The 17,905-nt window shown below is 36.7% G+C and overlaps 1 protein-coding gene and 1 long non-coding RNA gene across 2 annotated transcripts; both read right to left on the bottom strand.

Moving 5' to 3' along the window:
- Positions 1 to 3,009: 3,009 nt before the first annotated feature.
- LOC106081416 (transcription factor grauzone) lies at positions 3,010 to 4,967 on the bottom strand. Its single transcript, XM_013243347.2, has 2 exons — positions 4,739 to 4,967; positions 3,010 to 4,667 (listed from the first exon to the last, which is right to left on the bottom strand). Exons 1-2 carry the CDS (start codon positions 4,859 to 4,861, stop codon positions 3,066 to 3,068), a joined length of 1,725 nt encoding a protein of 574 aa, XP_013098801.2. The 5' UTR covers positions 4,862 to 4,967; the 3' UTR covers positions 3,010 to 3,065.
- Positions 4,968 to 12,937: 7,970 nt separating this feature from the next.
- On the bottom strand, positions 12,938 to 14,327 carry LOC131997344 (uncharacterized). Its single transcript, XR_009398204.1, has 3 exons — positions 14,000 to 14,327; positions 13,803 to 13,942; positions 12,938 to 13,747 (listed from the first exon to the last, which is right to left on the bottom strand). It is a non-coding gene; the product is annotated as an uncharacterized LOC131997344 (long non-coding RNA).
- Between the last annotated feature and the right edge of the window lie 3,578 nt (positions 14,328 to 17,905).

Here is a 17,905-nt window from a genome sequence, read left to right as displayed (position 1 = left end):
GCCTCAATGAATACGGATTCTTAAGGAATTATATTAGAATTCCTTAAGAATTTTAATGTTATTTCTGACTCGTCGTATCCATATCTGACCGAATTCTGGAATAAAATTTTGTAGAATTTGGATGTAATTTTCGATTTGCCTTATCGAATCTAACCAATTCTATTAAAATGTGTCTTCCGACCATTCCAATTGCCAATTTTCTTTTGAACATTCCATTAAGAATCTCATTTTTATAGCCGAATCCGAACGGGAGAAGTTTTTATATTGCATAGTTCCACACAAACGTCACCAGCATGAAACAACCACGACTGAAATTTTTTTTTATGTTCTCGCCAGCTTTCGAACCCAGTCACACAGCGTTATTGACGAGCATGCTAACCTCTGTGCTGGTAGAATCCAATGGTTCACAAACAAAACTATGCAAACAATCAAAAAAAAAAAAAACATTAGAAAACCAGTTCAATCATAGTTCAGAATTCCTTCCGTACTGTCGGGAAAAATTTCTACCGGTAAAAAAATCGTTCAGAATTCTTTAAGAACTATGGGAAAAAATTACTGCGGACAAGCATTAAAAATGGTTCAGAATTCCTTTCCAACTTTCGGACGAAAAATTAAATAAAAAACTTCTTCGACAAGACGTTCAGAAATCGCTCAGAACTGTCGGGAAAATATCCCACAAAAAACCAAACAGAATTCGGAGCGATTTTCATCTTATCGGAAGATTTCAGAATTTTTAAAGAAATGTCTGTCATCTGAAATTTGGTTCACTGGGTTCTTACACTCCAAGACTATTCGTGGCCTTACCGTCCAGGTTGTTATTGCCCTGATGGCTAGTTTACTGTCCGTAAAGCTGTTCACACTCAATGTTCTCGCGTGAAAACCACACCACCTCACGCATTCCGTGATCGCTGGGAGCATTGTCTGGTGCTCGACCTCAAGTATCGTCTCAGGTATCCAATCGGAAATCTCTTCCATTCCGATAATACCGTGATGGTATAATCTATTCTCTTATCGCCTTAAGTCTCTCTATGGGTTAGATATCTAGAATTGCCTTCAGAGGCCTAGTGGACAACATGTTCTCTGAACCTGTTGTATTTTCTGCACTTTTTCTCCATCGCAGTCGACCAAACTACCGAGGCTTAAGTATGTATGGGTCTAATCAAGCTCCTGTAGAGCCAGTGGGCTATCCTCGGTCGACATAATGCCCAACCATCCGTGAGCCTTCTCGGTACGCTCCTGAATGTGACACTTCCAATTCAGTCTTGTCTAAGATCACACCTAAGTATTTGTCCTTGTCAGAGATTTCGATATCAGTATTTGACCTTGTCAGATATCGAAATCGTTCTTTTGAGGAAACTTGGTGCATTAAATTGGCCCACCTCTGTCTTCGTCGTGAACAAGCAGATTTCGGTTTTTTCTGGGTTAACATTCAAACCCTTAGATCTAGCCCAGTCGTATGCCATCTGCAAGACCCTTTCGGCCCTTCTGCATAAGTTCGGATCCTAACCTTATAGAAGTAATATAACATTGTCTGCGTAGCAGACGGGTTCAAATCTCTCCTCAGTCAGCATCCGTTATATGGTGGTTAACCTCAGTCAGCATCCGTAATATGGTGGTTAACCTCAGTCAGCATCATTTATGGTGGTTAACTATAGGAGTGGCGAAAAAATGCTCCCTGCGGCGTACTCTGTGCCACTTTCTCCCTTATATTCATTTCATGGAACTCACAATTTATCCAGTCTCTAAGGACCCGTACCACCCGGTGCAGGTCTAAGGATTAGATCTGTGTGTCGGAGGATCGAATCGTATGGAAATGGGTTTTTATTAAAAGCCTCAACATGTCCTCGGACGTTTCTGCTCACACTCCCATGTCGTCTACTAACGCCGTTTCAGTTTGGAGAGAAACTTTTTCATCATGGCGGCGTCTTTAACGCTATCGACATGTTCGCAGAAAGTTTCCAGGAGGCACGTTTTACCGCTCTGATAGATTTATTGACAACCATCTTCGAAAGACCCCATTAGTGCAATTGTAATCCTGTTGACATTGTCGTTAATGTTTCTATGCTTGGACAATGCAAGTTACCGTGCCCAAGTCCTCTTCTGAGTAGTCTTATGGAAGCTTATCAGCCGTGACCGTACTATTCTAAATTTAATGTAGCGATGGCCAGAGAAGGAGTGCTATATGGATACCATCCAATCTAGAACCTCGCTGATTAAATTTTTCAAACATATTGTCACATTTAAAAACTCTTCCTTAACCACGTATGTGGCGGTGTCGGAGAGTCGAAAGGCAGATAAAGTGATGCCAGGTATGCTCCACCGTCTCCCTGTCTCACCACTATTGGATCCGACGTTGCCAACTCTGGAGAATATATAATTTAAAATTTTATGACAAACAACGCAGGTCCTCGGCCGTGTACCAGTTTAGCAAAGAATTGGTATTTGATATGGTTCAGTCCAGAAACTTTGATTAAGGTCGTCCATGGCTCCTGAATTAAGGCAATGTGAATCTTGGTCTTGCTGATTTTCTCCATCAGAGCGTGTGTTGCTGTATCGCTCCGATGGAGGTTTTTCTGGATGACCTCAGTCGTTGGTCCTCCATTAAATGGGCTTCTTGGGAGTGGGTGATGGTCTCATTGTCCGCACCCTGCTCATTGGGCTGCAATGAATTTCCTGTAGTTGTTGTATCAAATCCTTCGTCAGATCCTAGTCTTTCGAATCTTTATAAAGTCGGTAATGGTTCCATCATCGGATCCTGTTAACTAGGCTGTATTGAGTTTCCCGTACCTGTACTGCCCAATGTTTCAATATTATCAATCTTTGGCAATCTTAGTCTTCCAAATCTAAATGGGCTTTATGGGAGTAGGTGGTGGTCTTATCGTCGAGTCCCTATTTGTTAGAATGCATTGAGATTCCTATCTCGGCTGTGTTGGGCCTCTTGCACTGCACTGCCTGATGTTTTATTATTTGAATTTAATTAAAAGTACGAGTAAAAACTAAACATGAAAATTTCTTAGTATATTTCATCATTGTATTGATGCAGAGGTTTATTGAAAATGTCCAACTTATAAAACAACTTCATTTGATACTTGATTAACGTCAACCTTAGCCACTATTGGACGATTCAATCTTCCCTCGGCCCATTCCTTGGGATGGGCTTTTTTCCTATGATGATGCATATTGGAGCTTACCTTAAAAGTTCTTGGACAATGGGGACAAGTATAAAGGTCTTCCCCAGTGTGGGTGGCCATATGCTCACGTAAAACAACGGCGACTTTAAATGCTTTATCACATATGGTACATTTATGCTTACGTTCTGCTTGATGTACGTATTTCTTATGGCTTCGCAACGCTGTTTCTGTGGCAGCAATTTTTCCACACTCACCACAAACGTACACAGTACTGCCGTCGTGATGTGCCACTTGTTTGTGGCGCTTAAGACTGGAATGTGAATAAAGCTGTGCATTGCAAATGTCACAAGGCCATTTAGGCTTCTGAATACCAGCATGTTCCAGCAAATGCTGTTTAAGGGCATAAATCCCATGTATAGTCTTGCCGCATTGTTCACAAACCCTATCGACATTATGTACAGTTCGTTCATGTACCTTACGTCGTTGTTCTGTTGGAAATCCCTTTCCACATTCACCACACACGTAGTCTGTGCCTGTCTTGTGGGTTTCAATATGGCATTTTAGAACAGTTTTTTTCGCAAAGCGCTTCTGGCATATAGGACATTCGAAAGAACGTTGTTGACCCTCTTCTGTGTGCTTTTCCATCTTATGACTATTTAAATTCCTACTAGTTGTACAACATTTTCCACATTCGTCGCATTTAAAAGCTGTCGGATCAATGTGATAACGTATGTGCTCCTCTATGTGGAAACGGTGTCGTAGTTTCCGTTGGCAGCATAAAATATAACACTTTTCTTTTGGATGTTCTTCTCGAAAATGCTTGCGCAATAATGTTAAATTTGGGTACGTCTTGCTGCAAACTACACACTCCAAATCCTGTTTCCACTGAGCTATAAAATCATCTATTTCCTTAGACCTCTGTCTTGAATTTATACCATTTTTAAATATTTTTCCCGACTCAAAGTCATCGCTATCACATTCTTCCTGGACAATATCTCCTCCACAATTCTTAGCCGGTTCATCAATCTGTTTTGTCTTGGATTTCGATTTTGTTTTCTTTGTCTCACTCTTCGGTTTTCTACCTCGTTTCTTGGGAACGCTATTATCAGATGCATCTGCTGTTGCATTATTCACTTTCTGCTTCTGGTTAGATTTATTTTTTCTGGCTTTGTTAATACACTCTAGTAGAGGTTTCTCGTCATCTGAGCTAAACTGATTTTCGTTATGTTCATCAAAAAAGTCTGCATCCAGCAATGCCATCTCATTTTTGTCATCTCCAACGTTAATTTCAACATTGGATATGCAATCGTTGATAATGTCGTCCCCCGTGGGTAGTTCTTCTGTCGCCTCAAATAGAAATTCATCTTCCGTTTTTATCTCTGTGTCAATTTGTTTAATATCAACGGGAAATTTTGCTTGAGCCAGAAGTACAGACTGTTGGAAACGATAGAAGTCGCTGATATGACGCCAGCATTGAAGGCAAATGACGGGTTGTTTTTCTTCCGCAAGCGGTTTTTCGTGTTCCAAATGTAATATCTGCGATAAAAGTTGAAAACAATAAAAACCCTATGTAAGGCCAAACATTTATGCTTCCTCCCAACCATTACCATTGGATCGAAAAATTTTACTGTGGTTTCATACACATCCGTACTACTGCCGTTTTCGTCAAAAAGCTTTTTACAATCATTGCACATCTCCACACACAAGCGACATAGAATCGAGTTTTTCATTATTACATTTGCGATAGATTTAATTTTTTGTTAATAATTATGTTTTTCCGAATAAAACAGTAAAGTAAAATTATATTTTCTTCTTCTTCTTACATATGTATAATGTCTTACAACGAATGGTTAACATGAACAAAAATTCATGTTGTACTCTATTGGGCTTTTCACGTGAAACAAAGAATGGTTAATAAATGAAATTTAAAAAAAAATATATATGTATAAATGCTTTTTTTGCTTATGTTCTAGCGTAATATGAATGTAAGATTGAAGTAGTACAAACATTTTCATGTAATTATGTTTAAAAATATTATGATATTTTGTTAAAGTTGTGACGGCTGCATCTTGTTGCCAATATCCCAATATTTTTTATATTTTATTAGGGACATTTTTTAGCTGCTTCGGTTTTTACTTATTTTTTTTATTTTAATGTTTGGCCTGCCAATTTCGCATTTGACAGATGAACAGAGATGGGAACACATGATGCTAAGACAGAGTTGGATCTCAACGGCCAGGGTCTGGCAAACTATCACTTTTCAGAGAGGGGATGTCATTAATAGGACGAGAGAGCCAGAGTTAACGCGTGTTTTCCAATGAAAAATTTCCATTTTTTTCTTAGATTGACAACTGATTTGAGAGAATGATTGATTGAGTTCATCCTTTTCCTTTTGAACTTGTGTGCTGACTACATCATTAAAAAAATTGGCTCCGGCAGTGAAATAGTTTTTATTTAGTGGTGGCAATAAATTTCTTTTTTTTCTTGATTTTTTTTATGGAATTAGAAGGAATCCCATACCTGCACCATCTTCATTTCTGGCCACAAACGTGCTCACGCTTGTACAGTACTTCTGACCTGAGGGTGCACCCCAAGTCACAAACGTTCCACATTGAAGCCCCCATAAATTCATAAGACAGAGTTGGCAACAGCACAGTAAGATTCACGTAGTATTCATACACCTAATTGTGTTTGTCTTTGGCTTGTCGATTATATCATTATCAAGAAAAACTAAAAAAAAAAAATCCAAAAAAATTACCATTCTTCGACCAAATTTGGATTCTAAACAAAAAAAAAAAAAAAAGGAAAAAGATAATAATAATTATTAATATTCAAAGAAATGAAAGAACATACAGAAATATAACGATAACGAAAGTTATAAAAAGACAGATTTATTTTTAGGAACTATTAAAAAAAAATATCATGAGAAAGTAAAACAACTAAAAACAGAAACACATAAACTTATGTACATATACCTATAAAATCTATAATCTATAAAAAAAAAAAAATCACATATATCTTCTTTAGAAAGATGTTTTTTTTTTTTATTTGTTTCCTACTCCACTTCTTTCTAAAGGAAATATATGAAAATTATATATTATATATATTATATTATATTATATTTTCTTTTAAGTGGTTAGACAAAAAAAAAAAAAACATACAAAAATACAAAGCAGAATATTTAATAATACATATATGCATATATATATTAGAATAGGAAAGAAAGAAAATCAAATTAAAAATATGTTAATATATGTCATCGAACAAAGCTATTATAAGACAGAAACCAACTGATTTTTTTTATAATTTAAAAATTAAGCAATAATGAATTTCAATTAGATCTATATAAATATATTAATTTGTTTTATAATAAAAATTAAAAATTTGTAATGTAATCAATTATAACAATATGTGTTGATAATATACAGAAAGGCTGAGAATGTAGTGGAAATGTAAAAGTGGGTTAAAGCTCGATAAGGGGTATTTTCATTACAATGAAAAGCATAGAAAATACCATGGATGACTGAAAAGTCATAAGGGGTGGGTCGCCTTTGAAGACACAACACCAAAGTCTTTTATGATACGAGAAATTTGGAAACGAATTCGAATAATGGGTGACAAGGGTACACATAGAGAAACGAAAGAGCTGATAACTTTGATTTCCGTTTCCTTTTTGTTCAAACTTGCCATTTCCTAGTAACATAATATCTTCCGGTTTATAAATATATCTTGGTACGAACTAAATTTAAATGTGAAGCCTCAGCGGAAAAAGAACCTCCCCATCCGGCGAGCTAAGCCGCAGCCAAGACCGTCGTACCGTTCCCGCTCAACCAAATTAAAGAGGTTGTCACATTTTGGCGCCCAACATTCGAGCCTTTAAAATTCTATATCCCATAGCCAAAGCCTTAATAGGAGAATTCGACTTGGATCGGTGTCCCAGAAGGTATCATTTAGTACCATGCTGTGTAGCAACGATTCAAGATCTTATCGAATATTGGGCCATTTATCAAAATTGATTGTTTTGTTGTCGTATCAAAAATCATAAATTGATAACGCTATATAGCAGTATATTTATTAGTTTTTGTGTCGATTTTTAAATACAATTTGAATTTGGTAAAGATAATCCAAGAAAAAGAGAAATAGTCCATTTTTGTATAAACTCGAAGATATCAGCTTTTATATTTTTTTTATATAAACCCATCACAAAATCACATAAATAAAAACACTCAATAATTCGAAGGAATTTTCGTCTTGTTTTATTGTTTAAAACAGCAAAAGTTAAAATTCCATTACAATTTTATGGTCATATATATTAAATTCCTAAATTATTGTTTAGAAAAACTTAATTTTTATGAATTAGTATAAATTTGCTCCAAATTTCTCTGTACCCATCTTTGACAGCCCACTACTAATATCAGCCACATAATAACCTGAAAAGACAAATAAGACAGCATTTAATAAGTACAATTGTGCTATTAAAATTCTAAAAATATTTGTAAAATTGCATATACTAATACATGCCAATATAACTAACCTATACCTACTAACAGAATATGTGTTGTATCATAATCCGAATTTAAGAGAAAAACAAACAATAATACATATTGCAAATTGATATCCATTTAAAAAAAAAAAAAAACACTCGTGATATAGTTTTACAAGCTAATAATAGACATATTTGTTTATCGAACAATCAAACGTTCGATACATACATCGGAATACAAAGTTTTTGGCTTAGTGTTTCTACCCCTCATACAGGAAGAACCGTTCAAAGAGGGAAGGGCGTTAGCTAATTAATTTTCCTATATGTTGAGACGTTTGGCACTTCACCGTCCTTTTAAGTAGATTGCTGCCAGGTTTGATTTAGAGGACATGCCTAACAGTAAGGCACCTTCTAGAGTCTCGAGTCGGATTGCAGCTAGGAACAATCTTTTTGGTCAGGTAGATAGTAACGGCACACAGGACGTTCCGACAGACCATAATTTGACAGGCTACACCCCAAATTCTAGCTCATCTAGATCTGGCCTGGACAGGACAGTGGTGTCACAGAACCGTATAGTTCCATTAATGTCATTGTCGTTTCCTTGGGAGCTTGGCCCACGAACTACATCGTCACCAGGGACACCGAGTACCATACCTACTCCTGAATATAGTAGTATCACTGCACAGGAGATAAGGAGGGAGTTTGCGAGGATGTCGAGACAAGATCAAAGATTACCGACAGTAGAGGAGAACGTAAACCCTGATGTTAGAGCTAACATAGGTGGTATGAGTTTACGGGATTACGTAGATGCGTCTGTAGGGGCCGCTCAGGCTAGCATGATGAGATCGATAGAACAGAACTTAGCCGTAATGATTCCACAGGCTATTCGGAATTCATTAGACTCTCATGTTAATAGCACATTGAACAATGACCACAATAGGAACGGTCACGAGGGACAATACCATTCACAACCGCGATTCAATGCACAGTCATACCAACAAGACGCGAGTTTTCATGGACAACGATCAAGACAACAGCAGGATGCAGGACTACCTAACCAGCAACAACCTAACCCTGATTTTTACCGTGGTGGGCACACACAATATGTGAATCAGAATTTGTCATTGGGTTATAAACCTATGACCCCTTTACAGTTACAGAAGTGGGGGTTGAGATTCGACGGCACATCGAAGAATGTCAGTGTGGAGGATTTTGTATTTAGAGCGGAATCGCTTAGGATAGATTATAATTGTCCGTGGGACATTTTTGTTAAGGGATTTCACCACTTTTTGACAGGACGTGCTTATGACTGGATATGGGAGTTTCGTCAGCAGAACCCTTATTGTCAGTGGGATCATCTGAAATACCATTTAATCAAGAAGTTTAGGAATTTCGAGAGCGACTTCGAAATTCAACGCAGGATGATGGAGCGAAGGCAATTGCCATCAGAAACGGCTGACTCATTTATTACTGAAGTGGTTAAGTTGAGGAATCAGATGCGTGTGCAGATCCACGAGTATGAGATAGTTAGGATAATTAAGGACAATCTTAAAGACGGTTTGATGCAGTTAGTTTATCCTAAGGATATCGAGACCATTGAGGAACTTTTAGAAGAGTGCAAAAGGGCAGAGAGAAATATAGCGAAACGTGCACCATTCCGGCAACAGCAACAGAACTTTAGACGTGTACACGAACTGGACTACTACGAAACGGAACAGGAACATTATCACCAGGAGGTGGAGGCACTACAACAAACACCAACTACTACTAAGCAATTGACTTGTTGGAATTGCAAAATGCTAGGCCATTCGTTTATAGATTGCCCTACCGAACAGAGGAATATTTTTTGTTTCAAATGTGGGTTCGATGGTGTTACATCGCCCAAATGCCCTAAATGCTTGGGAAACTCCACAAGGAACATGCAAAGGACTGGGCTGACATGTTCGAAACAAAGCCAGACCCAGTAGTTGTGCCATTTCAGCCAACAAATCTACCTGCGAATTCATCCAACAACATAATTAAGACGACACAAGATACGGCAGCAAGAGGATTGAAAGTACTCATTCCATATGAACAGCGTTTGCACATTTACAATCAGAAACGAGACCAAATTTTCAAAGATTTTTTACCTGTTAGCAAGAGAGTTTCGAAGGCAAGGACAGCTCATGCTAGACGAAAAAAGGAAAGAAGGGAGATAGCATCTACATGCATAGGCACAGAAGGAGACGTGAGACCATACCTGGATGTTAAATTGAATGGTGTTGAGTTTAGAGGCCTAATGGATAGTGGTGCTTCAATAAGTTGTCTGGGCAAGAACTGTTTGGAGAGTCTAAAGAAGATGAATGTTTCAATACTCAATTTCAAATCATTTATACAGACAGCAAATGGACAAGATGAGCAGATTATTGGGAAGGTTAAACTCACTGTTGAGTGTGGAGATATTCGCCAAGAGGTTTTGTTCTATTTGGTACCTAATTTGAAACAATCCCTGATTCTAGGTTATGATATTTGGGGTAAATTAGGAATTCGGATTCAGAGAGAGAATAAATTCATCAATGAAATTGACTATCCTACAGAGACTAAGACACATCAATTGGATATTGGACAAACCATGCGTTTGGAGAACGCAAAATTATCATTTAGGTGTTATACTACATTCGGTTTAGGAAAGACGCGGCTAGAGACACACAGAATTGATGTGGGCAATGCTGCACCGAAGAAGATGCGCTACTTTCCAGTTAGTCCAGCCGTACAAAGGCTGATGTATGAGGAGCTTGACAGGATGATAGAACTCGATGTGATAGAGGAGGCACAGAATTCCGAGTGGAATAATCGCGTGACATTGGTTATGAAGCCTGGCAAGAACCGGCTATGCCTAGACGCTAGGGAATTGAACAAGGTCACACGAAAAGATGCGTATCCCTTGCCCAACATTGATGGGTTATTGTCGAGATTGGGTGATACACACTATATTTCGGCTATTGATCTCAAGGACGCATTTTGGCAAATTCCTCTGGAGGAATCAAGTCGACCGTTGACTGCATTCACAGTCCAGGGAAGGCCACATTATCAATTCAAGGTAATGCCTTTCGGACTGTGCAATGCAGCTCAACGAATGTGTCGATTGATGGACAAGGTGATTCCTTCAGAGTTGAAAGACCGAGTGTTTGTGTACCTTGATGATCTTTTAGTGGTATCACCAAATTTTGACGTTCACCTAGAGATGCTGGCTATTGTGGGAAACAGACTGACGGCTGCTGGCCTGACTATCAATATGGAAAAGTCCAAGTTCTGTTACAGGGAACTAAGATACCTAGGATACATCGTGGGAGCTGGAAAATTGAAACCTGATCCTGGCAAGATAGAGGCAATAATGGGCATTAAGCCACCAAGAACCCAAAAGGACGTGAGAAAGTTCCTTGGAACAGTTGGATGGTACCGCAGGTTCATCCCTGACTTTTCGACTCTGACAGCACCGATTACTGATACACTAAAGAAATCATCTAAATTTGTTTTGACTCCGAATGCTTTGAAATCTTTCGAAGAACTAAAATTACGTCTAGTCTCTAGCCCTGTTCTAACTAGTCCAGATTTCGAAAGGCCATTTTATGTGCAATGTGATGCTTCAGATGTTGGTATTGGTGCCGTGCTCTTCCAGAAAGATAATGAAGAAGGTGAGCACCCGATCGAGTACTTCTCGAAGAAGCTTAACACCGCACAAAAGAATTACTCGACAACGGAAAAAGAATGTCTTGCCGTAATACTAGCCATTGAACGATTCAGGCAATACATAGAGCTAATGGAATTCACAGTGATCACTGACCATTCCAGCTTGCAATGGCTGATGAGACAACATGACTTAAATGGTCGACTCGCCAGGTGGAGTTTGAAACTCCAGGGGTACCGATTTACGATTGAACATCGTAAAGGTTCTATGAATATAGTCCCTGATATGTTGTCCAGGTTGGATATGGAAGAAATAGCACATGATCAGACTGGCATTCTCAATTTTGATTCAGAGGAATTTAAGAATCAACAGTATTTAGCTCTTATCGACACAATTGAACAAAACGGCGACAGACTACCAGATTTGAAGGTCAAAGAGGGCATTGTGTATAAAAGGGTGAAATTTAACCGCAACGATGTAGAAAATGAAGATGATTGCTGGAAGATATGGCTACCTGAGGGATTGACTGCAGAGATTATTAGAAAAGCCCATGAACATAATACATTCCACGGCGGCATTGCAAAGACTTTGCACAATATACGAGAGTTTTTCTATTGGCCCTCTATGACAACACAAATTAGAGATTTTGTCCGAAATTGCGATGTATGCAAAGAAACAAAACCGCCTAAACAAATTCTCAGACCACCCATGGGGAATGAATTTATAACACAAAGGCCCTTTCAACGCATATATATCGATTTTCTAGGCCCGTATCCGAGGACAAAATCTGGCAAAACTTATATTTTTATCGTTTTAGACCACAAGACCAAATTTGTTTTATTAAAGGCCATGCAAAAGGCGACAACGAAACTGGTGAATGCGTTTCTCATTGATGAGGTTTTCCATAAGTTCGGAGTACCTGAGGTGATTCACTCCGATAATGGTAAGCAGTTTACCTCTGAGTCATTCAAAGACCTTTTGCAAATGTTTGGCATAAGACACGTGCGCACAGCCATACATGCACCACAGGCCAACGCTAGCGAAAGGGTCAACCAGACAATACTGAGCAGCATACGGAGCTACCTGGATGACGACCAATCCAAATGGGATGAGAAACTTTCCAAAATTGAATGTACGTTGAGGTCAACCATACATGCGTCTTTGGGAATATCCCCGTACTTTGCTCTAACTGGCTACAACATGGTAACACATGCGGATGCATACGAAATTCTTAGAAAACTGAACTCATTGGAAGATGGCGATATGTTCATTCTACCTAAGACTAACCAGATGCAAATCCTACACAAGAGGCTAAAGGAAAAGATGCATGACGCTTATGAAAGGAATGTAAAGTCGTATAATAGGAGAAGTCGAGAGATAGTATTTAAACCAGGACAAGAGGTGTTCCGAAAAAGTTTTAGGCAAAGCAACTTTACCAAAGGTATAAACGCGAAATTATGCAGACAATGGCTTAAATGTCGCATTAGGGCGAGGGTTGGTAACAGCCAATATGAAATTGAGGACTTAAAAGGAAATCGCATTGGTGTTATGCACGCGCAACATTTACGACAGTAGAGTGCAAGACTACCTGTCCACTAGGGTCTATGTACGTAATTCTAATCGGACTTATTTTAATAAGGTCTCACCAAGATTTAGTATTTTCACCACAGGACGTACGAGGAGTTAGAGTTGTCATTCATTGTGATTATTCCATTGTTGTAGAGATTTTTTTTTGCCAGTAACCGTTGCGATTGAAGGACCTAGAAAGAGGAAAAGGGACTTTAGTATGAAGTTTAAATAATTTACCTGTAAAGAGAAAAAAGACATTAGTATATTAATTTTATAATGATATTTCATGAGACTTATCTTAAATTTCCATGTAGATCCTCCTGACCTTATTGTTCATATCCATTTCATTAGTTAGCATCCTACTTGACTTCCAGGACTCACACAACCCATCCATATCAGTTGTTGTCGTTGCCACTTTGGGCTAAATAAGTATATGACATATTTGAATCCTTTTTCCACAGAGCATTATTTTGGACAGCAGGCTACCGGTCATAAACAATTTTTTTGCTGATTTTATGGTGCTGTTTGTACGCGTTGATGGACACATGTAGATATTTTTCCAATTGGTTAGAGTTTCCTCCTTTATGATTTTTGTATTCCCTTGCCATCAATGTTGAACACAATTGGTACCAATAACGTGAATACGACTTGGGTGATGATTCGTTTTGCCGGCTTATGTTGTCAAAATTGCATTTGTGCCACCTTAATTCTTATACCAGTTGTGTGAGACATTTGCCACCGCTCATAATGGACACGGTTTGTTTGGTGCCACACATTATTTCCTTTTGCTTCTTGCGGACACAAATGTCATTGGTCCCTTTTGTTGTCGATTCCAGGTATTTGTTTGTGTCTGTCCGGACAATTATAATGAGGCAGAATTTGCATACAGGAGCATCACTGAAGGAGATTATAAAAATTTGAGCATCTTTTCATAGAAATTATAAAGTTTTACCTGTTTTACATTTTGCTTAACATGCCCACTTCGTGTGTGGAAAAATGCTTCGCGTACTTTATTCAGTTTTAATGACACACAGCAGGCGATTGTTTTATGATGACCGCTTTCAATTTTTCCATACTCATACAAATTGCATCCTGAAAGAATTTAGGACAAATCATTTTCTTGAAATGTTTTTTAATTGTTTTCAATACCTGATGTGTTTTCGTTTGTTTGTCAACAAGCAATAAAGGCGGCACACACACACACCTCCATGGAAAAAGAAACTCGGCCATAGATTTGTTGATTTATTTCTTTTTGGTGTACTGTATTATTGTTTTTCCCAACTCTTTTCAGACGCAGGCTTCATGAAAAGAGCTGGCTTTGTGACGGCTGCATCTTGTTGCCAATATCCCAATATTTTTTATATTTTATTAGGGACATTTTTTAGCTGCTTCGGTTTTTACTTATTTTTTTTATTTTAATGTTTGGCCTGCCAATTTCGCATTTGACAGATGAACAGAGATGGGAACACATGATGCTAAGACAGAGTTGGATCTCAACGGCCAGGGTCTGGCAAACTATCACTTTTCAGAGAGGGGATGTCATTAATAGGACGAGAGAGCCAGAGTTAACGCGTGTTTTCCAATGAAAAATTTCCATTTTTTTCTTAGATTGACAACTGATTTGAGAGAATGATTGATTGAGTTCATCCTTTTCCTTTTGAACTTGTGTGCTGACTACATCATTAAAAAAATTGGCTCCGGCAGTGAAATAGTTTTTATTTAGTGGTGGCAATAAATTTCTTTTTTTTCTTGATTTTTTTTATGGAATTAGAAGGAATCCCATACCTGCACCATCTTCATTTCTGGCCACAAACGTGCTCACGCTTGTACAGTACTTCTGACCTGAGGGTGCACCCCAAGTCACAAACGTTCCACATTGAAGCCCCCATAAATTCATAAGACAGAGTTGGCAACAGCACAGTAAGATTCACGTAGTATTCATACACCTAATTGTGTTTGTCTTTGGCTTGTCGATTATATCATTATCAAGAAAAACTAAAAAAAAAAAATCCAAAAAAATTACCATTCTTCGACCAAATTTGGATTCTAAACAAAAAAAAAAAAAAAAGGAAAAAGATAATAATAATTATTAATATTCAAAGAAATGAAAGAACATACAGAAATATAACGATAACGAAAGTTATAAAAAGACAGATTTATTTTTAGGAACTATTAAAAAAAAATATCATGAGAAAGTAAAACAACTAAAAACAGAAACACATAAACTTATGTACATATACCTATAAAATCTATAATCTATAAAAAAAAAAAAATCACATATATCTTCTTTAGAAAGATGTTTTTTTTTTTTATTTGTTTCCTACTCCACTTCTTTCTAAAGGAAATATATGAAAATTATATATTATATATATTATATTATATTATATTTTCTTTTAAGTGGTTAGACAAAAAAAAAAAAAACATACAAAAATACAAAGCAGAATATTTAATAATACATATATGCATATATATATTAGAATAGGAAAGAAAGAAAATCAAATTAAAAATATGTTAATATATGTCATCGAACAAAGCTATTATAAGACAGAAACCAACTGATTTTTTTTATAATTTAAAAATTAAGCAATAATGAATTTCAATTAGATCTATATAAATATATTAATTTGTTTTATAATAAAAATTAAAAATTTGTAATGTAATCAATTATAACAATATGTGTTGATAATATACAGAAAGGCTGAGAATGTAGTGGAAATGTAAAAGTGGGTTAAAGCTCGATAAGGGGTATTTTCATTACAATGAAAAGCATAGAAAATACCATGGATGACTGAAAAGTCATAAGGGGTGGGTCGCCTTTGAAGACACAACACCAAAGTCTTTTATGATACGAGAAATTTGGAAACGAATTCGAATAATGGGTGACAAGGGTACACATAGAGAAACGAAAGAGCTGATAACTTTGATTTCCGTTTCCTTTTTGTTCAAACTTGCCATTTCCTAGTAACATAATATCTTCCGGTTTATAAATATATCTTGGTACGAACTAAATTTAAATGTGAAGCCTCAGCGGAAAAAGAACCTCCCCATCCGGCGAGCTAAGCCGCAGCCAAGACCGTCGTACCGTTCCCGCTCAACCAAATTAAAGAGGTTGTCACAAAGTTCTTCGCTATAATCCCGAAAGCTGAACAGAATACTTCGCATTAAATTTATGGAGAATGCTTTTTGCAAAAAAGGCTAATATGTTAAAAAACATAAATAACATAGAAAAAACATGCTTACGGCTAAGTGTTTCGTGACAGACATAGACTGTCAATAAATACATAACAAAACAAAAATCAAAAGAAACTTAAAACTACATAACAAAACAAAATGCCCAACAACATCAATGTATATAGTATTTTTCATCAGGATGCATTTTTAAGGTGAAGTGATGCAAACAGCTGAGTACAATTTTTTTATTTTTGTTTTGATTTTGCAGTAAATCGAAATGTCAAAGACTTGATATCCCAACTATGATATTTTCTAAAATCTTAAAAAGATGTTCTATTTAATCCGATGTTCCACACATAAACAACAAAACAGTGTTATATTGATAAAAATACAAATATAAAACACATTTGTAGAACAAAGTTTATTTCTAAAACCACTTTGTCATTTCAATTTACGCCATTTGCCACTCAAGGTAGTTTCGTTGGGGGTATATTTTTGTTGTTGTGCTAATGACTCTACATCTTTATTTACCGAGCCATTAGTTTATTTGTTTGAGCATATAAAAGCGGATTTCTAAATATTCTATCAATTTAAGCAACACATCTTTTTGGCGACTGGGAATGTATTTTTTTTACGTACAATTAAAAAGTTTAATTAAAAAAATTATCATTTTTTTATTCTCATTACGATTAATTGATAATTAAATTGGGGTTTTTAATTATGTTTTGGTTTAATTTGCTATTCTTTTATTTGTTTATTTCATATTGGTTTGTTAGTTTTGTATATTTTAACTTAATTTTTTTTATGCGTTATATTATGTAATGGCCGGTACTATGTTGGTTTTTAACGGTGAAAACACACGGTTTGCACGGTTACTTTTTTGAAACACTACCAAAATCTCAATGATAACATAATACTTTTGTAAAAATTTGTTCATATGTAATTAGGGAATGTCCTTCTGAATGTAATGAGCAAGTTCTTTTGCTTCAAAATCTATTGTCTGAAAAGTAACCATGAAAAAATTTCGATAAAAGCGAATATAGTACCACCCTTAAGCTGAAATAATATAGGTATTCACCCTTACTACGTATGTCGTAGACAAATTTTGGACTTCGATTGTAAAAAATTAGAGATCATATATAATTTGTATTATGTGCAAAATCGAGGGGTTGCTTTTTGCCAAAAATGCGAAATACCGACGATGCGAAGTTTCAGCAATTTGCATCCTCAAGTACATGTTTTATGACAACCAGCTTGAAATAAATAGAAATAAAGTGATAGACTGTTCTAATTCTAATGTAAACGTTTACTGGAAAAATATTAAAATACACTTAATATGATTATCTCACGTAAACCTTATCTGTCAGCCGGATTTGATGATACAATATTAAGTTGGCAGATCATTGTTTGCTTTTGTTATTATTTACGATCTTTCTTGTACACGAACTGCTAAAAAGTACGTTTACATTTTCGAAATAAATGAGTAATTTGAAAATAAATCCAGCGAAAAGCTACATACGCCTCATAAGCATGTCACCTTTGGCCTTAAATAGTTCGCGTGGCAATCCATCGGCTCCTACTGCCTTGTTATTCAGCCGGATTACAGCTACATAGACGCGCTATATAGTCTATACTTGGCGCGCCATACTTGCTGTATATTATTTTAGTACTGGTTACACAAGCCGTTAGGAAAAAAATTAAACGCAAACAATTTATGCATAGAGTTAGTTAGGTACCAGTTTGCCAACCTTTCAAAACAAGGTAAAATGCACTCCCATTTCGCTTAAATTTGGTATGAAGATGTAAAATGACACCAGGAACACGAATCTGATATCCGTTTTCTGTCTAATGGCACGTGAACCCCCTAGGCACCATAAAGAGCCA

Source organism: Stomoxys calcitrans, chromosome 4 (assembly GCF_963082655.1).
Source record: "Stomoxys calcitrans chromosome 4, idStoCalc2.1, whole genome shotgun sequence".
Taxonomy (NCBI): domain Eukaryota; kingdom Metazoa; phylum Arthropoda; class Insecta; order Diptera; family Muscidae; genus Stomoxys; species Stomoxys calcitrans.
Note: the sequence above shows the minus strand (reverse complement) of the source record. Positions and strands in the feature narration are given on the sequence as shown.